Source organism: Sylvia atricapilla, chromosome 1 (assembly GCF_009819655.1).
Source record: "Sylvia atricapilla isolate bSylAtr1 chromosome 1, bSylAtr1.pri, whole genome shotgun sequence".
Taxonomy (NCBI): domain Eukaryota; kingdom Metazoa; phylum Chordata; class Aves; order Passeriformes; family Sylviidae; genus Sylvia; species Sylvia atricapilla.
In genome coordinates this window covers 99801076-99821589 of record NC_089140.1, presented here as the reverse complement: position 1 = coordinate 99821589, position 20514 = coordinate 99801076, and the positions used below count along the sequence as shown (strand labels likewise).

The 20514-nt window shown below is 40.0% G+C and overlaps 2 protein-coding genes across 4 annotated transcripts in view; one reads left to right on the top strand and one right to left on the bottom strand.

Moving 5' to 3' along the window:
• Positions 1-53: 53 nt before the first annotated feature.
• Positions 54-7274, top strand: PSMG2 (proteasome assembly chaperone 2). Its single transcript, XM_066328739.1, has 7 exons — positions 54-198; positions 1799-1970; positions 2762-2820; positions 3634-3752; positions 5079-5252; positions 6428-6548; positions 6913-7274. The coding sequence occupies exons 1-7, from the start codon at positions 130-132 to the stop codon at positions 7003-7005; spliced, it is 807 nt and encodes a 268-aa protein (XP_066184836.1). The 5' UTR covers positions 54-129; the 3' UTR covers positions 7006-7274.
• A 3026-nt stretch (positions 7275-10300) lies between these two features.
• Positions 10301-20514, bottom strand: part of PTPN2 (protein tyrosine phosphatase non-receptor type 2) — a 30544-nt gene continuing 20330 nt past the window's right edge. For 2 of the 3 annotated variants that reach the window (XM_066328707.1, XM_066328690.1), the window contains 4 exons: positions 19889-20047; positions 17261-17451; positions 15564-15764; positions 10301-11134 (listed from right to left, as the gene is read on the bottom strand). In XM_066328707.1, coding sequence (XP_066184804.1) covers positions 11113-11134; positions 15564-15764; positions 17261-17451; positions 19889-20047 — 573 coding nt within the window. In that variant the 3' untranslated portion in view covers positions 10301-11112. The remainder of the gene's footprint in view (positions 11135-15563; positions 15765-17260; positions 17452-19888; positions 20048-20514) is intronic. The other variant, XM_066328698.1, reaches the window with a different exon arrangement.

Here is a 20514-nt window from a genome sequence, read left to right as displayed (position 1 = left end):
CGCCACCGCCCCCTGGCGGCAGCACGTGGGCGCGGCGTCCGCGCCCCGCTCCCTTCCCTCCCTCCTTCCTTCTTTCCTTCCTTCCTTCCTTTCTTCACTGCCTGCTTCCCTCTTCCCTTCCCGGCCGGCATGTTCATTCCATGCGACCGCGGCGGGGACTCCGCCGGCCCCGACTTTAAAGGCTTCACTCTGCTCATGGTGAGTCCCGCTCCCGCTTCCGCTTTCCCCCGCCCTCGGTGGGTTTGGGTGGGTTTGGCGCCGGTCCCTGGGCTGGGGGCTCCGCTCCGCTCCTGTGGGACGGGACACGGGGGCTCTGGTGTCTCCCTGTACCCTGCCCAAGGGTCGTCCCCGGGTACGTGGCCGCGGGATAAGCGGAGAAGGCGCGGGGCGGGCGGTGTGTGTGGAATGCGTGGGGTGTTCTACCGAGGAAAAGGGTTTGGAGGGCTCCGTCTGCAGCAGAGCTTAGCGCGGTCTTCTCCGTCTCTGTCAGCTTCTCCCTCCTCAGAACCCCGGGTTTGCCCCTGACAAGACGATTCGTGCCGAGCTGCAATACTTTATTTTAGAGCAATAGCTATATGCTCTTTCAGAACTATAGCTATATGCTGTTGCTCTAAAAATTAATGCGCCCTATGCGCTTTTAGTGGATTTGCAGCACCCGTGGGTGGCCACTGCAATAAAAGCTCGGCATTTTTTCATTTAGATGAGATACATAAATGTTTCCAATGTGTAAAAAAAAAAAAAAAATCATTGTGCTACGTTTAAATCTCGGGTTAGGATTGTTTTAGGAAGTGTTTTTATCGCCTTCACAGGCGGTGTGACATCAGTGTCAGCTCATGTGCCCGAGGTGACGATGTCCGTGTGGCACACAGAGCTGCAGCGCGGGCTGCGGAGGGGCAGAGCCCGCATCTCTGGCCTTGCTGGGTTAGCGGCAGGGAGTGCCATCGCTTCCCGGGCCGGGATGACGGTGCAGGCAGGCGGGAAGTCATTCCCGGTCAGCTGACGAGCAGCAGGAAGCACATCGCTGCCGAGCTCCTGGCGTGGGAGCGGGCTGCCACCCCGCCCGTGGGGACACTCCGTGCTGCCGCCGCCACCTTCGCCTTCTGTCCGCCTCCAAACCCGTGTCTGTCCGCAGTGGGCAGCCACAGCAACTCTTAGATTTGATTATAAATTAGAGGAAAGCAACCGAACGTTTTGGTTGTTGTCTTCCTGTAATAGTTTCTTTGGAAGGACGCAAACTCTTCACTTTCTCTTTCCGTGCCGTCATATTAGGTCAGTGTAATAAGTCAGTGTCTGCTCCGATTGATGATAACGCACAGCAATTCCTATGAAATTAATTTAAGGGCAGCCCTTATCATTTTCATCCTTAAAAAAATTAAAACCAGCCTACTCTTGTCTGCGGGTCAGTCTGAGATTTGGAGGTTTAATATGTAATATTACCGCTGCTGTTGGGCAAACCTCATGTGAGGTTTGCCAGTCTCACATCAGTTGCTTGGGTGGCTTTTACCTACTCTCAATCCAAAAATGTGGGGCAGGAGGTAAGTTTCCAAGGTGTTCCCCCAGTTTACAGTGAGACAGGGTTATTCACAGCAGTGGCCAGGATGTTTTTTGTCAGACAGGGACCAAATCCTGTATTTACCAATTCTTCTGGTAGGAAATAGTCACCTTTGCCAGAGGATGAGCAGCCACTTTCAGAAATCATGTTTGACCAGATTTTAAGGAATTTAAGCTTTAACTGTTTGAAGAGCACCTTGGGCCGTCCATGGAGCACGCTGTAATTCGGTTCACTGTGTTACTTCAGCCAGCAGTGTCCGTGGGAAATGTCGGTCAGCTGGCAATAGACCTGGTGATTTCCACACTTGACATGACTAAAGTTGGTTACTTCTACACCGACTGCCTGGTGCCAATGGTTGGAAATAACCCATATGCAACAGCAGAGGAAAACTCAACGGAGCTGAGTATAAATGCTGAAGGTGGGTATTGAATGCTGAAGGTATTTGCTGGGGGCATAAGATGCAAGAACATCATGTTTACTTTTTTTGTTGTTAAACTTTGCTGATGTGCTTAAGTTAAGGCCAGTAATAACAGCTGCAGAAACCTAGAGATAGGAACATATTTACACTTCACAGAGGAAACTGTTCCTGCTGTTACTTTGGAAAACCAATTTGATATTTGGAACCAGTAAGAAATACTGAATTTGAGCCATATTGCAGTGCAGGCAAAACTCTCTGTGGTGTTAATCCAAAGCAATATCAAGTGTGCACATACTTAAAATAAATTATTGAAATACAAGTTGAATTTCTGATTTAGAAGGATACTTACCACTCTTCTTTCTTCCCATATACCTTTGCCTTTTTCCCTGTCTAATGTTTCTCCCACTTCCCCTATAAATTCTTAGTTTCTTTCCCTGCATTTATCATTGTATTTAATTTTTTTTTACTCTCTTAAATCACAGAAATCTCAGAATAATCTGCCAATCTTTGCAAAGATGCATACATTATCTGAATCATTACAGGAGGCAAATGCTCATATATCTTTCATAATTCAATCCTTGAATTTAGTACAACTGAAACTCAGTCTTATGAAAATACAGTGCACAGAAATATGTATTTTTAACACAGTGGATGTTATCAGGCTTTCCCATATGAATTGATAGCTGAAAGGTTTCCTATACCTTCTGTAAATGGGGTCCTTCTTCATATATTTAAACCCAGATCTCTTTCTCACTTTCTGCTTAACAAGAGTTCATGATTTCTTCTTGTAGTGTATTCGTTACCTTCAAAGAAACTTGCAGTTCTGCAGATCAGGTCACCTTTTATAAAGGTATGTATGTTCATTGATTGTTGTTACTTCACTATTTGGTTTGAATAGTTCTGCTGGCAAATATTAGGTGGTCTGGTGAAATTCTTTTTCTACTTCAAGCTGTAATACCTTCTGCAGTTGGTACAGTTTTACTGATTTCTGCATTCATTGAGGGTTGAGGTTTTGCTTTTGTTTTTTCAAGCCCCACAACAGCTGCCTGTGTTGGTAGATTTTAGTGTAAATATCTCCTTAGTTATTAAGAGTCAAGAAAATACAAAATTGGTCTGGGTTTTTTCTGGTTTTTTCCTTTACATTTATTGTTTTTGCATGTTCTTTGTAATAGCTTTATCTCTTTTTTTTTTTTATCATACCAATTTAATTATTTCATATTATTCTATATTGTGTTCATGTGGTAAAAATGAGGAATTTAACTGGACATTGATGTGACAGTGGCTGTAATTTAAGCAGAATGCCATGACAGAAAAAAAAAAAATGTGGTGCAGTATTTTAACACTTCAAAGTGTGGAAGAATATTGTGTGATCCTGCCATCCCATCCTGCACTAAAGCTTTTTCCCTTGGTATTAATGGCACACAAAACAGGTGGTATTGTTGTTGTTGACATGGTTTTAATAATAATACTTATAATTCTATGTGTAGTTTTGCTTAAGTAAAGAACCAGGGCTGTTCTCTCCTTTCTAATAATATATCTGGAGCTGAAGACTTAAGTGGATATGAAGAATAATTTAGATCACTGCTGAACACTATATATAACACCTAGCATTGTTAAGGACCCATTAAATGTTTCACTTTTTTTTCTGTATTTTTGTGTAAAGAACAAGTACAGGCCATTCTGTGAAACTCTGCTTTCCTGGGTGAAGAGCATCAAATGTGCCAGGGTTGTCCTTCTGTCCAGCAGCCACGCGTACCAGCGTGATGATGAGCAGCTTCTGGGGTATGTTTGTGTCCTTAAAACACCTAATTGAGGTTTCTGGGTGGTTTTGAGTGAATATTTCCCTCTGCTTCCATGTACTGAGTACCTTTGGCAGGATGCCTTTGCTTGCATATGTACATAGGTCATAAAATGCTACGTATGCTACTAAAACCTGATGTTATACAGGGTTAGTCTCTGAAGTTTCTGGGTTATCACTGTCAAAAGTACTGATCAAATGAAAAGCTGTAAGCAAATTGTACTTGGCCTGCACTTCCAGGCACCAGAGACTCAGTTTTAACTTCTTGTGGCTGCAAGCAATGTCAGGGATTAACTGTTGACATACAGGTCACAGGTTAGATTTTTAATAGTTGATTGCAGTATTGGTTCGTTTCTAACCTCTTCATCACCATTTTGCATTTGGAAGGGTTTTTTTTGATACACTAGGTTGTCATTCTTTTTCTTTTTTTAAATGGAAGTTATCAGTTATTATTTGTTGGGAGGCAACTGCAATGTTGCAACTGCAGTATCTTTTTTACTGCAGTATTTTTTTAGATGTTACCCATCCAAAAACCAGGCATGTCTTGCTGATTGAGGGCATCATAATTGGTGATCTAATGAAAAACAAATAAAATCAGTATTTCTGCAGTTGTTATCCTCAGGCTCTATAAATATTTAGGGCCTCAAAGGAGGTTTAGATCTATCCCACATATAGTGGTAGATCCATACAATTGCAGGATGGCAAACTAACATGGAATGAGATGAGATGAGATGAATTGATGGTGATTTGATGTGCTCTGAGTCATAAGTTGTGGTGATTTAAACCCTCCCAGCTCCCTCAGCACCACAGAACAACTCCCTTACAGCAGATTTACTAAAGAGTGAGGGTAGTGCATTCAGAAAAGACTTTCAACATGACTAAAGTCTGAATGTATCGGTAGTGTGACCTTACTGAAAATACTGTAACATAGTGAAGTCCAAGTTTACCCTAGCAGGTTTTGAATCAATCGCCTCCTCTTTGAAGTAAGAAAAAGCACATTTTATTTTAAATTATTTTAACAACTATAAGCAATTCCTCTATCTATGTGCTTATGTATTTGGCACTTGCCAGTTATTTGAGCCCCTGAAAGGGTACCCAGCTTCTGTTTGTGGCAGAAAGTTAAGTAGCTTGGACAGTTTTGAGGCCACAGACTTACTTTCTAACTTGGATCTGAAGAGGGAGAGAGCATCAGAGCAATTCTTCCCCGCAGGTGTGAGGTCCTCAGTGCTTGTACCTTCTCTCTGCCACAAGTGATAACTGGGGTAGTGTCCTTCCTTGGCAGACTGAACTCATCCTTGGCTTGTTCCCAGGACACCACTGCGCTACCTGCTCACACCTGATCTGGAGAAAGCAGTTGGAGGCCGCATGAAGGAGCTAAACTGGAAAGAAATGGAAAAAGTAGCAGCTTACCCTGGAATAAGTGATACAGACAAAGTTCTGCATATACCTGGAGGTGGCATCACAAAACTCTTATTTACTGAGAGGTGAGCTACCTAAAGATAAGCACGGAAAGAAGTCTTGTTTTTAGTACTTGGGTAAAGTTATCTTATACACTTTTATGTTACAGGAAAAAGAAAAATTTCTGTTTTCTTTTTATAGAACAGAACTATTCTGTCCTACAGGAATAGAATTTCTTTCAGGTCAGGCCCATGATTAGAAGGAAGAGAAGTAGGGAGTCCTGGATCATAAAGTTGGAATGAGTAAAAATGTACGGGAATAGGCTAAAGGAAAAGAATAAAGTCTTCACAGTTACGATGACAATCAATGTGGTACCTGATGTTATCCAAACCACAATTTGTAAATAGTAGAATCCCTGTACCTGTGCTGCTTTAACTGAAACTGTTTCCTGAGGCAAATGGTTCCAGTGTCAGTTACACGAAACCCCCAAACAATTCTGAGTGCTATGAATAAGTTAAGATCTCAGGGCCAGCAAAAAAATTAGATGTGGGGGTTTTCTTAAAAGGTGTGTGCATCAGTTGTGCTGAAAGCTGAGTTTTTAAATTTTAGAAACCAATACTCATTTATAGCACAAGTGTGTGGTTCTGCAAAATAAGTGTTGTGTCAGGTGGAACTAAATGGACTTTCAGTTTTTAATTATTACTTTTAACACCTGACCACACTGTTGCATTCAACAGTAGCAAAGTTACTAATACCACACTTACCTTTATACTGACTTCAGCATGGAGACAATATACAACTGCAAAAGAAAAGACCTGCCAGGAATGGAGGTAAAAACAATTTTAAATCTAAATTAAAAAATGAGAATATTCTGAGTGAAGCAGTGATATGCAACCTGCAAAACTGCTGGTTTAAAATACACAGAAAGATAAGGAGCGATTGTATCAAAGGATGTGTATAGGCACCTCACCAGCACAAAAAATACAAACTGAGTATGTAAAAGGCCCCAATACTCTCGCAAGATGTAGGATTCCTGCCTTGCAAAGTAAAGAACAAATTCAAGACTAAGCGAAAGAGCACAAAGTGTGAAAATGTGATCAAGGAAATATGGAGAGGGAAAAAATACATATATCCATACATTTTTCTTTTTTGGTTTTGGCTTTTCACAAGATACATGCATATTGTTGCTGCTCTTAATACATAAATATAATTGTTGTGGATATAAACACAAAATGCAAATGCATGCTTATTTTTGTTGCAGCTGTTCAGAGGGAATCCAAATGGCAGTTCTTCTGAAATTTTGCTCAGAAGGAGACAACATCCCTGATGCATTTGTTCTTGTTAACTATCTTAATGAATGGCTCCAGCTAATTAAAAGTGAAGTAAGTGCTGTTTGATGTAAAGTTCTTGCTTTCATATTTTATATACACTATTTTACTTTTCCTTCAGTCCAGATGGGTTCATTTTGGCTCTTGGTCATCAAGAATGTGCCAAATAAAATACACATTTGTATTAAAATCTCACTGGGAGTTTCCCCACCTGAAAAAACAAATCTGAACACCAGTTCTTTTGTTTGACAGGTGTGGGCAAAAATTGTGTAAAAGTTTGATTGAATTCTCACTTCCAGTGCCCTTCTCTACAGCAACCCACTGTGACACTGACACTTGTCCTGCTGCCCATTATTTTAATACCTGTGCCAGTTACATCCTTACCGCTTAAAACTTAATTATTCCGGGTTTTTTGCAGAGCAACAATTCCACAGATCCTTCTTCACAGTGGAAGATACCGAGTTCTTGGCGCTTACTGTTTGGGAATGGTCTCCCACCTGCCCTCTTCTGATCAGCTCTGAACTCGCCATGAGTCCCGTGTGTGTGCAGTCACAGATGTCCCTTGACGTGGTGATTACGCCGTAATTGCCAAGGAGCAGCAGCTTGCTTTGGTGTCTACATAAATGCTTTATTTAAGAAAAAATTCCTTTTGTGTGTGTGGGTAGCTAAAGAAATTAAGGTAACTTTCATAAACTCACCAAAGAAATATGTTTTGTACAGTTGTTTATTGAGTAACTTTGGTTGGAAGTTTTTTCTAATAAAATATTTTTTAAGAAACCTTTTTCCGTGGTTGTGTTACTGTCATGCACAAGCTGAAGGTGCTCCTTTTTAATGCAGCTGAGAACTGAGAGTGATGTGTAGGCATGGATTTTCTTGGAAGATAAAAACCCTCCATTTCCATGTCAACTGTGGATCTTTGTTTTCAAGACTTCCTGATGAGGTAAGTGAAGGTCAGAAATTATCTGGTTTTGCCTTTTTTTCCCAATGGTGGTGTGGTAGCTTCAACTGGGGAGACTGCAAGCAGTGTAACAGCCTATTCTCTGTCTCAGCCTATTCTGTGTCTCACAGAGTCACAGAACTGTGGGTTGGAAGGGATCCTGAAGATGCTCTAGTCCCAACCCCACTGCTGTAGGCAGGAACACCCTCCACTAGACCAGGTTGCTCAGAGCCCCAGCTAACCTGGTCATAAACACTTTCAAGGATGTGGCATCTACAAGTTTTCTGGGCAACTTGAGCCTGTGCCTCACCACCTTCACAGTAAAAAAAATTCTTCCTAATACCCAACCTGAGTCTATTCTCAATTTGAAGCCATTTCCCTTTATCCTTTCACTACATACCCTTGTAAAAAGACCCTCTCCAGGTCTCTTGCAGAGTCCCTCTGGGAACTGGGAGGCCACAATTAGGTTACCCCTGAGCCTTCTCTTTTCCAGGCTTCCGTTCCGTTTCCAGAAGCTGCTAAGATGCTGAAACTAAAGCTTTATAGGTCAATGAGCCTTCTGAGACTGAACATTAATACAGTGCTCTGAAACATAAAGCAATCAGGGAACCTTGCCTGCCATTAGGCAGTCTGGTATCTGTGTATTTTACAGGCTTAGTCTGAGACAGCAATTGTGTGATGGACAGCTCATGTGTTCAGTGTTTGTTATGGTACCTGTTGCACTATAATATTTAGCTATGTGTTCAATTTTGGCCTTTTAGAAGTGCTTGGTCAGACCAGCTGATTTAAAAACAACTTTAAATCATGGATGAAAGATGGTCAGTTCTAGAGTTGAAAAGTGAGAATTAACTACTAAAATACGTATTTTAGGAGTTCCCACAGATAGCCAGCCTGGTAAGCTGGCGAGTCAAAATGCAGATGGAGTCAGGGAAGACAAAAGGCCATGTGTAGCACAAGTCAAGTCTGATAACCCTAAAGCTAGTTGGAAAAATAACCATATTCAAACTGAGACAAGTGACTACGAGGTGTATATAGAGCAGGAGAACAAATTAAGTCTTGAGGGACAGAAGGACCAGACAGAAGTTATGAAAGGGATGTTATTTGCTTCACAGTTTTTCTTCAGTGAGACATAGATGTTCACTACCTCCTCAAGAGGCTCGGCTAAGCAAAACCTTGAGAAGGGAAAAGGAGAACACTGGGAGCATTTTCTGAAAGAGAAAATCCTCAGGGTTTTCCTGTTCCCTGCGAAGAAGGTAGAGGGCAGTCGGATCCTTGTGAGAAGAACAAGGACGCAGCTTCTCCAAGGCCGGCAGTCCCGCGGGCGGCGCTGCCCTTGGCCCCAAGCCACTCCTGCCTCCAGTGCCCGGGACAGGCAAGCACAGCCCCTGCACACACCAAAACCTTCCTGCAGGACACGGCTGCGCCTTTGCCCGGCATTTTAGATGACTAGCAGAAATAAAAACACCTCTGCGACACTGCCCTTAAGCATGGAGGAAAAAAGGCTGTCAGTAAATCACAGCTTCTTCATGTGAACATGCCTTTCACAAGTCTGATCACTTCAACTTCATTTCTTTAAAGACTACAAAGACACACTCATTTGGTCCTTTCTCTCCCCTTTCTTCACCTTTTAAAATACATTTTCCCAACAGTAGTCAAGAATTGGGGCCTATGTAGAAATAACCAAATAAATATACATGTCAGAAAGCAAGACTTCTCATGTCACCAGACAGCACTCCACAAAACCAAAAAAAACACCCAGGTTTTGGAACTACTCTATCTTGATCTCCTTTGCTGATTCATCAAGTTGGCTGCCATCAACTTTATTCCAGCATCTCAGTTTTTAAATGGAAAACCATTTAAAAACTAAGGGCAATGAACATTTTTGTTAGGATACTCACCTGTCTGTGCCAAACAAGACAAACTAGTTGCATGGGATAGCAGCACGTAAAATAAAAAGGCACATGCACATTTCCAGTAGTCATGCACTGCATGCTTACTCACAACTCCAAGAGGAGGAAAATAATGAAAACCTAAACTATAGCTAAAGGTAAAAGGCATGAACAGCTGAAAGCCTTATCCAAAGATGTCCCAAGTGGTATAAACAGGCCGTGTTCCGGTAATCAATAGTAGGGTTTGCTGCAGTGGTTTTGGCAGAGCTTGATCTCTTGCTATAAAGACTCCTGGCTTCACAGCTGCACCAGCTTGAAAACTGAATCAAGGCACAATGTTGTTTTCTCCTCCAGCACAGGCTCAGAACAATGGTGATCATGTAAAGAAAAAAAAAAAATTTTTGGACAAACCAGACTGGCAATTTAGACTATTTCAGGATGGTGTCAAGTGTGGCTTTAGGTCAAGTAATAGCAAGTCAAGTACTCCCCGGCTTCAGCTTCCCCTTCAAGCTCAACACAACTCTGAATATGACTGCTTTCATGAATGGGCCTCAAGACCAACTTCTGATAAGACTTCAGGCTGCTGCCTTTTTTAGCAAAAACTGCCTGAGCTGGCCTAGATCTCCCCTCGCTTCCACACTTCACTTTCAGTAACTATATGACTTGTACAAAAATATGCAAGGTGCAAATTCCATGTAAAACCCCACCACGTGCCAGTTTAGACAGTCATGGTAAATATATAAGAGTTTCGTGAGTTAAGGTCTATTTGAAGCCATCAGAGAACAAGTGCAAAATTGAGATCAGCTCTGTTACAGACGGCACAGGGCTGGAAACTGGAAACCCTGCTGACCTCATTGGATGAACTCCTTTAAGGAGCACTCTGGCTTACCCATTTCCAGTCCATCCTGACTATGTCAAGGAGAACACTGACAGAAGGTGGGATACATGAAAGAAAATACCGTACATAGAACACACAGCAATGGCACCATGCAAAACCTGTTTAATTACAGACACCATTGACTTCTGTGCACTTCATTTTTGTTCTTCAGTTCCTGTTAACTACACAGGACAGTGGGTCAAGAGAGGTCAGTTTTTCCCTCTTTCCTCCCTTTAAAGCATCAGCAACAGAACACTTCCCTGTCACAAAGTTACTCTGAACATTTTGTACGTATTTTATAGCAAACATAAAAAGGATTACCAAACCGACTGGTCAGATTAATAAAATAATATTCTTAGTGGTGTATTACAAAAGAAATGTGCAAGAGTTCCTCCTAAATCAAACTACAATACTTAGCATTAATGAAAATACTTGCATAAAGCACACTCTTAATAATTTTGCCATTTTCCTGTTAAGACAGGTATCAGGAAACCTTAAGGCAAACCCCTTCTTTTTCCACAACACACACTCTTAACAGGTTCTCCCTAACACAACGCGCACACAACAGCACATCATCAATTTAAAAAAATATTTAATGCTGCCAAAAAGTATAAAAATACAGTAAGAATGGCAGTACAAAACAAAATACTTCCTAATTTATTTCTTTTACATCTTTCTACATTAATACAGGCATTATAAAAACACAAGATGGCATATTATTTTGTTTTGCAAAGTGGCACATGCTGCTGGTGGTCTTCATCCCCTCGGTGCAGTTTACGCTGTAAACAGATAACTGAGGTCTTCTTGGTACTTAACAGACCTCACTTTTTGTTCCCGAAGAGGGGGGTCATGTCTCGCTTTGCATGTCAATAATTTGCAGTTTATAGCTGCAGAACATTCACAACTCTCGAAGGCTTAGGTGTCAGTCAGTCTCGGCCTGCGATATACAACCAAAAGAAAGTCACCGATTCAGTACAGAGTACGGGGATAAAAAAAACATAAAAAGAGCTAAGAACTGACAGCAGGTTTGCAGCTCACTGTCAACACCAAACAGCTTCTCATGTGTTCCCTGGAGCAACTACTGCCTCAGAGCAAGTACTCTTGGAAAGCCGCTGCTTTTCCAGAATGTATTTCCATGTTACAGTACAAGGCACATCCTTGCTGGAGAGTTTCTAGTACAGGTGTCAGTCCAGCAAACCACTTCCTCACACATGTCACTCAAAGCACTGCAGAAGTCTCCTTGGGCCTCAGAGAGACTATGGCAGGCTACATCTCAAAATACATCACCTGTTACAGCTTTGGAGGCCAATCCTGCTACAGCAGCTCGATGGTAACTGTTTCTAGGAAAAAGATTTCCTGTAGTGAGAAAGATGCCCCAGCACTAAACATTTTGTTCTTAAGCAAGGGAAGACTCTACTCCCAGAGTGTACAGAAAGAGACCTTGGTGTTCACAGCACCACATCCCCAAGCTACAACAGGTAAAATGCGTCTGAGTTCTGCAAGCACTACGCTGATTCATAAAGCAGCTTTCTTCCACCACTTACGACACACTGAAAGAAGGCTTCCAAGTATTTATCCTTCCAATTTAAATAAAGACTCAGACAGAGATGCAATTTTGAACACTTTTATTTTTTGTACATAAAAATGAAAGACTGACTTAAAACTTTGGGGGCAAACAAAAAGGCCCAGGAAGACTACTGTGTGTCACGTCACCTTTAGAAATACCGTCCTCTGGCTTAAGCCACTTGGCCCTGCAGAAGACTTCCTCTTTTGTCCTTGTTAATTTAGTTTCTCATGCAGTCCTCAAGTGTCTCAGGTTTTACTATAATGCCGAACAGCAAACTAAATAATTTGGTTTACATTCATTAAACATAAAGCTAACCAGGCTTTTTCATCGCCTGCATGATCCAGTCACACATACATGCATACACATTTACGCCTCTTCCCTTTTCAGGGGGACATAAACTGATGTCAGTAAACCATATTACTCGAGGTTTAACAGAATAAGCCACATTTCACTGGCAACATCTCACTTCCATAACAAATCCAGAGGTTTTTTCCAAATTGCTATTTCACACTGAATTAAATTATTTTACTTAATACATTTCAAGGAAAATACAGATGTACCGTCACTAAGTGGACTGTCCCTGCACCAAGAACACAGACAGGAAACCTAGAGGATTAATTCCAATCTTGCAAACCCCTTGCAGTGGAGGTCCAAATGTTTGCTGGGTGTTTTTTTATGAAAACGTGCATGACTTGAACACAAGTGTTCATCTCAGAGTCCAACACTGGACATTAGAGATGCCCACTACGCATCAAATATTTTGACTGATGCATTTCCAGGGAAGAGGGGAAAAACCAAAGTAACATTTTGAATCAAGCCCAACCACCTTTTACAAGTAGCACAGGACCAGCCAGCAGTTTGCCAGAAATCAGGGAAGCGGAAAAGAGAGGGGTCAGAAGGCATGTCCTTCAATTTCACCCTTTAAACATTTCCTATGATAGGGGTGACTGGAATCAACAGTCTTCATTTTGGCCCATATTTGTTCCTACTTAACATCCAAGCTGTGCAAAACTGCTGCAAATTTAAATCCTCCAGAATAACAAAATATCACAAGGGCTTAGTGTGCAGCAAGAAAAGCAATCCTCCAGATTTTGGGTTTTAAGGATTAGTGATGGACCAGAAAGAAGATTTTAATCCAAATTATTTCCTGGAATGTACAAAGAGACCAATCATTTGATTTTCCTTACTATTCTAATACTATCATGAACAATTCACTGTTCAAAATAGTTTTGTCCAAGGCTTGTACTGGTTCATCCTCCTTAAATTATTAACAGTTAAGACTGCCAAGGTACTTGCAATCACAGAACCAAACTTTTACAGAACAACTGCTGAATGTGCAAGTTCTGCTTTATTGCATCAATAAGGTAGTGTGAGGTGATCTGAATTGGCTGCCCCCTGCCCTGCCCCACCCTGAACTGAGGAATGCTTACTCACGAAGAAAACTAAAAAGCCGGAATTTTGAAGATTGAATCAGGAAAAAAAAAATAAAAATCAAGTGACAACTTGACAAGCTGCAGTTAGAGCTCAGTGCCTGTAGGATACTGGTAGCCCAGGAAATCCTCCTCATGCCAAAAGAAGGGCAATAAATGACAGTGTGGTATCAGTCCGAGTTTTGCCTGCACTTTTTCCTTAGCTGCTTTTAAGTATCTAGAATAAAATCTGGAATATTTCTGTTACAAAAGCATTTAAATTACATTCCATGTATTTTTCCATAACCAAAATATCTTTATAAGGCACATACATTTACACCTACTATCAATTATAGTGGATACCGAAAAACCTGTCCTGAATTTAAAGGAAAAAAAAAAAAAAAACCAAAAACTTTTGACAGTCTTCTTGCTGGCTGAAAGTTACTGTGGTTGTAAAAATTGTGAAATGTCTTAAAATACATGAGCTGCCTGCCTGTGCTATGTCCCAGCAGTCATTTTGCCATTCAAGCTATTACACAGTTGGTCAGCAATGCCATGGAACAAACTGTCTTGTTCTACTGACGCACAACTTCACAAATGGAGCGCTCCGTGGAACTACACTTGTTTTCCTCATCCAAACCCTTCACCATTTGTTTACTATACAAACAGCCTAGTCCAGAATAGCATCAGCTATTGCAAAATGAGAATTTTAAAGAGTAAACTGCACTTAGCTTTGTGTAGTAAATGTCAGAGTAATTGGGCCTCATGCCTCGTATGTGACTACCAAGTTTGGATGTACTGCAAAACTTTGAAGTCAATTGCTTTGAATAAGGAGCAAATAATCATCCAGCTCTTTGCATATTTTTCAGCAGTAAATCCAAGAAGTGCTTTACAAAATGGGGGAGGGGGGTGGGGGAAAACCCCCAAGACCCGACACCCAACAGAAAACAACCAAGCTTAGAAAACGGAAGAAGAAAACATAACTTCTCTGAAGTTAACCAACAAGGCAATGCTTGAATAAATAAAATTCCCGTTTCAAAGTACAATCCAACCCTACAAATTACTGGATCCCAGCTTGAAGACCAAGCTACATTCAGCTACATACCATCTCTGTATTCGAAGGTAATTTAAAGGGCAGAAAGTGGTTTGTGTTGAATTACTACTTATAAGGTGTTAATACTACCCCAAGTAATGGAAAGGGAGTGTTCAATAATTTTAAAGGGGCTGTGGCACAGATACTCCCAAAATATTAGTTATCAAGTGTTTTACTAATATTGTGCTGGGGAACCTGAAAAGCAGTCCTAGACTTTGTGAAGCTACCAAGTGGCTCATACAGCTGAAAACACTGGGAATGGCAGAACACTACCAACATTTCTTTTCCATTACAGCCACCCTTGGAAGTCCAACTACCATGTCCTTTGATGTGTTTCTACAGCTATTACTGATGAATTAATTTTATTCTTTCTAGCAATTAAAATCTATAGATACACAAACATTATGTTTTACATTAAATGGAATGTCAGAACTTGAACAATGTTGGCCTTCAAACAGTACCTGAAGTCTGAATACATTAATCAACAGTATGACTTTCAGTGGGGGCTAAGTTCTCAAAAGCCTTAAAAAAGAATTCCAAGTCTTACTTAAATAATGAAAACTACAAAAAATAAATAAGGAATGCAAATTAACAGAGTAGAAACTGGCATGTGCTTTATCAGACCCCTAGCTGCTCATTTCAAACTGGAGAGTCAAATATGGGGAATGGTTGCACTATTCTTTTCATGCACAAATTATAATAATATTTAGTTTCAAAACAAAATTCTTTTGGTCAGAAACCTGTACAAACTGAGCTTTTAAAAGTACAGTGAACTACAAAAAGATTAAATATGCAATTATAAAATATATTTATCCTAGGTCGTAAGAATATAAAATGTTTATGTTCATGTCACTAGTACATTACACATTACACATATTTAAGGATAACTTCTTTGCATTAATAACGTAAATGATACAACACTGTTTATTGCTTATGTCAGGCATGTAAATTTAAATCCAGACAGCCTTCAATAGCCAAACCTCCACGGTTCAGCATTTGTTCAAGATCTGGTAGAACAGCATTTTAAAAAGTGTATAAACAGTTGCAGCAAGTTTGTACCTGCTCATATTAAACAAAAACCATCAATTCTGTGGGGGGCAGCAGTTCATTTTTCTAAGTACCTGCAGTGGAAAGTCCTGAGATGTCGACATGAGATCAAGTTTACATCACTTCTCTATTGTATGTAACAGTCTGTACCCATTCCAGGAATAAGGAGTTTATGCCTAAAGTCACACCCCTACTCATTACTTTCCAGCAAAATTAACTGTTGGAGCAGTCACACTTACTGTTCACTTACAAGGAATGTTCTTGAAAATACATTTTCCAGCAAGAATAAGCAACTAAAATCAGTGTACCAAACCCAATCTTAGTGAGAATAGGTTTCCAGTATAACCACCTTTTTCTTTTTCTTTCAGTCTCATTTAGCTTCTGCTTCATCTGCTGCAGCTTCTGTGCTGTGTTTGCTCTTCTATCCTCCCGCAGTCGTTTTCGGACAGAACTTAAAAAGAAAAAAAGGTGAATCTTACACTGAAGAACAGGAAAAAAGGCTATTATGATATTAAACCAAACCTCATTCTAATGTTCCCATTAGTTAACCCACCAACAGCATATGGCAGCAGTATAAAAAAATCCAAACCAAGCAATCTTTTATTATGTTTTAACCAACTTGATGTAGAGAGTTTCAGATAACGAAGCCCCACAAATACACAGAGGTAAAGATGCACATGGTACTTAATTGATGAGTTTGACAGAGAACAGAATTAGTTAAATTATCTGAGCTGAGTCCTTCACTCCTGTCTGTGCCCCATTTGGTGGCTGAGTTGTTTTGTGTGGAGACTGCCTCTATATGCAATGCCAGGTACCATGTGCAAGTGTCACAGTATTTACACAGGTGCCTCCACTGCAGAGTTCACACCAGCATACAGACTTCAACCCCTACTCACAGCTGCATGCAGGTTTAATAGTACTCATCTCAGAATGCAAACCAGAACTTGGTAAAGGACACATGATACACCCAAGTTCTGTGTTACCCTAGCAGGAATTCCTGTCTCCAAAAGTGCCCTCACAATCTCTAAGACAGCAGAACTCTTAACACGAAAACCAACTTTGACTGACTTTAACACATAACCATACTCTCACTCCTTGTGAGGGACTCCTTTTAACATGTACAGAATTGCTGTCATTCTCTTTCAAAACACTCAGGAAGACACAGAAACAAACTCATTTGGGCATTTGGTGAGCCAGCTGTTATTTTGGAACTCCAGCCTATCTACACTGAACTGCTGTGTTCTGTCTCGGGCTGCAGCCCTTTGGACAGACCCTGCCTCCTCCTGTACACCACATGGCTCAGCTTGCCATAGCCCCGGCCCAGTTTCTGGATCTCTGGCTATGGATCAACATTTGGCAACCCAGTGTGGGAAGGCCCAGGTGACACATTGCCTCCCAGCTGAGGCATCAGCACTCCTAAGAGAAAAGCAAATTCACCTGACATGGCTAAACCACAGGAACCTAGTCACAGCAGGCAGATTTAACATGAACAGAGGGTCACACATGGCTCCAGTGATACAATTTCAACCACTACACAGAAAGTGGTATGTGATAAAACCTTTGTGTTTCTGAGAAACCGTGTAATTTTTGAAACATAAGCATTGTATTTAAAAATCAGTACGAAATTATGCTGGAAAATTTTATGACCTCATTCACTCTTCACAGTGGAGTTCACTGACAATCTGTTAAGAAAATGCTTTCAAAGTATGATGTCTAGTTGCTTCAGTTAGAGACATTTGCTTTTCTTCTCTTGACTTCTGAACAGTAAAACAGTAAAAATCATTGAGGTGGTATTTTTAAAATCATTAAATATGACAGTCAAATACCCCCTGTTCTCCCTTGCTACTGCAGAAAGATCTTGAATGATTTTTACATTAAGAAAAGCAGATAGTAATTCAGCCTTTTGAGAGTGTATCTGCCTTTTAGGAGTTTCTTTATCATGCCTACTTTTCAATGTTCCCATCTGTGATATCTTGAACTTTAGTGGACAGGTCAGTGTTTATTTTCTCCATCTGATCTTTGTTCTCCGGGCCTATGCTGTTCCCATTGTACTTCTCTGTGGTTATTTTGGCTGGGTGTGGAGGAGACTGCTCGGAACTTGGTGCTTGGTCCTCCTTAGAGAGCTCCTTCCACCGTTTCTGAAAACAAGGAGAACATATTTCAAACACTCCCCTAATATTAAAGGGTCCCCTTGCCAAGATGTCTTCCAAAAGAACAATCACAGAAGTAGATTAAAGGAACTACCAGATAAAAAAAAAAAAAATTGCTAGATGAAGAAATGAAGCTAGGTCAAGATGTATCTTCTCCAACAACCATCAGTGATCCTTTTTTCTGTTTTTACAGGATGGTACCACTGCAAAGGCACGAGGCCTCTACCTTCAGGGTTTGTACTGTCCACAGCAGCTCCACAATTAGGAAGCACGCTGTCTTATAAAATCCTGCACTGTCAAACACTTCCCATCTCCCTCTACTTGCTACAGGTCTGTGCTGTGCTCTTACTTTTTATGGCTTTAAAATACAACAAAACCTTGTATACAAGAACTGCCCCAAAAGAGAGAACTGGGAAAATGTAACGAAGAGTTATCTATGCCAGAGTTACGGCCTACTTTTTAACCTAGTGGCCCATTAGCCCAAAAATCTACTGCATCATAAAACAGTTATTCATCTTGTCTGGAAAAGTAATCTGAAATCAGATGGAAGAAAAAAAAATTAAAGTAAATGTGTTTTGCTAAATCTCTGTCCTAATGAGTAGCTGTCCTGATGATAAATAGTCTGAAAGACTTGCTACAACATAATTTCATGCAGAAAAGAACCCTAGAAAGTGCACAGGAAGGAAAAGAATCAGCCCTAAAAAAAAATCACTTATTTTCTCACACAAATCAGCTACTGCCTATAAAGACATAGAATACCCTGTAGGAAAAAAATCAGTTACTTTTAAAGTCTATGATAAAGTAGATGAACTGAAAATTGTATCTTCTCAAAACAAGTAATAGAGTCCTGTCCATGGAATGATTTCAAGACTGCTGCTCTAAACTAAATATCAATCTCGGAGAGTGATATAAAAAAAAAGCTACTTATAAATGGACTGCTGGCAAAATGACTTTTAACAATGAACTCATTCCTCCACTGCAAGTTAAAGTTGTGTTTGCACAGTTTGCCGACTTCCAAATTCCAAGGAGACATCAGAGACAAACATTTGGCTAATGTTAAATAAGAGAAGTGTTCGATAACTTCAGGCCCTCTCCATCACTAGCAGAGAGAAATGAATGCCTCTCGGATGCTAAAGAGTACAACCATTCCTTATGGAATAAAAATTACCTAGCTGACCTTGAAAGGAGAAATATGCTTTTTGAGCACTGCCAATTGATTTTCTGCACATAATGCCTAAAGAGGCCTGAAGAGAGAAGCACCAGGACAAATGCCTGCACTGCAGGAAACATTGATTTAAGGAACATCAGCTGAACAATCATAACAAGAAAAAGAGAACAAATAAGAAGTGTGCCTTCCTAGGCATTCTCTTACTATAAGAAATAACACACTTGAACATGACAAGCTGTGTTCTGAGTCAACAGTGCTCCCTTGTATCCACAAGTGAGAAATCCTGTGATTTAGATGGGTAAGTGTGGGAACCAGCACTGCTCAGTTTGGACCATGGCTCTTAAAAAAACACAAAGCAGAAAAATATTACTGGACAATACCTTATACCACCAGAAACAGCTCCCACAAAATGAAGAGATTAAACTGCTGTAGCATTAGGACATATGACACAGGTGTCAGACCAGCAGCACACTATCTAAGTGTTGATTGGCAGTTGTGTAAAATTATTTCTTCACGCAGCAAGACATATTTGTTAAAGGGAAGAATCAGACCACTACCAATACCACAAAGAAAGGAATTGTGTTTTAGCTTATCTGTTCTATTTGTGATTTTAAGAAATTAACAAAATAAAGAAGCCCTAGCATATTAAAGCAGAATTTTATGTTTCAAAGCCTCTCCTCCCAGTTCTCCCTCCCACCTAGCCTCAGCCACTTAACAAAGCTGTAAGCTATTATGTCTGCAAGCCACACTGATAGAACAGTGAGATTTGGTGATCTCTTTGCACCCAAAATCATTATATTTGGCCACACTGTACTAACTCTAATACAAATTTTAAGGGCTATGAAGAAACAAGACAACTTTACAAATAAATATTATCTGTAGCATCAGGCAACTTATCTGCTAGGAAAACAGCAAAGATCAAGAAATTCTAAAAAAGATCCTTGCTATCTTTGAAGTGATACTGGGCATGATTTTCCCTTTTTAGTATTGAAAACATCAATTGAACTTTTTTTTTTTTTTTAACATTTGAACAGACAAGTTATTTTTATATTTTATCTAAGAGAGGACATTTACACAGGGTTAAAAGATTTGTTTGATAAAGGGCTCTGAACAGATACCTTCTGATACCTCCTAGGCATCTACCGAAAAAGGCTAATTATTTAAATCTCACAAAATTACATGTTTTAAAATATTCTGGAAATTATTTTTTATTACTGTTGCAATCTGCTGTCCAAATACATGGAGCTAAACAGTTACCTGTATAGTTGAATCCCCCATTATAAATTTTGCTCCTTCTATTACAGCCATATATGAAAATCTTAGTTGATCAGGAGTCTGAATAAGTCCCATTCGATATTTTCTCATATCCAGTAATACCTTCTTAATATCTACAGAAAATGGGTCTTTTTTCTCCATCTGTAAAGCAAGTTACATTGAAAGTGTCAATGGTACATAAAAATTAATTACAAGTAAAAATTAGTCATAAAATTCAATCTAAAAATTAATTTCTGCATATTATGCTTCTATTAGTTATATGGAAGATTAACATCTCAAATGATTTCTAATTTGATTTTGAAGGAAAAAATGCAAACCATCTAATGAAAACTTATTATGAACGAATCAATGATCATTATTAATGTATTAAACAAATAAATGAGTACTCCTAATATTAAGTCTTAAAATGAAGATATTTAGATATGCTAAATTTTATTCAGGCTTGCATTTGAACTTCAAAATAGGACTATAAGAATCAGAGCTGTAAAGTAGTATTTCCTACTGCTTCTGAATAGAACAGCAATTTAGACTGACTATGACAGAAGTTTTCTTATTTAAAGCAGAACCCAAAAACTGAGCAATGCACATGCTTGACCCCACAACACATT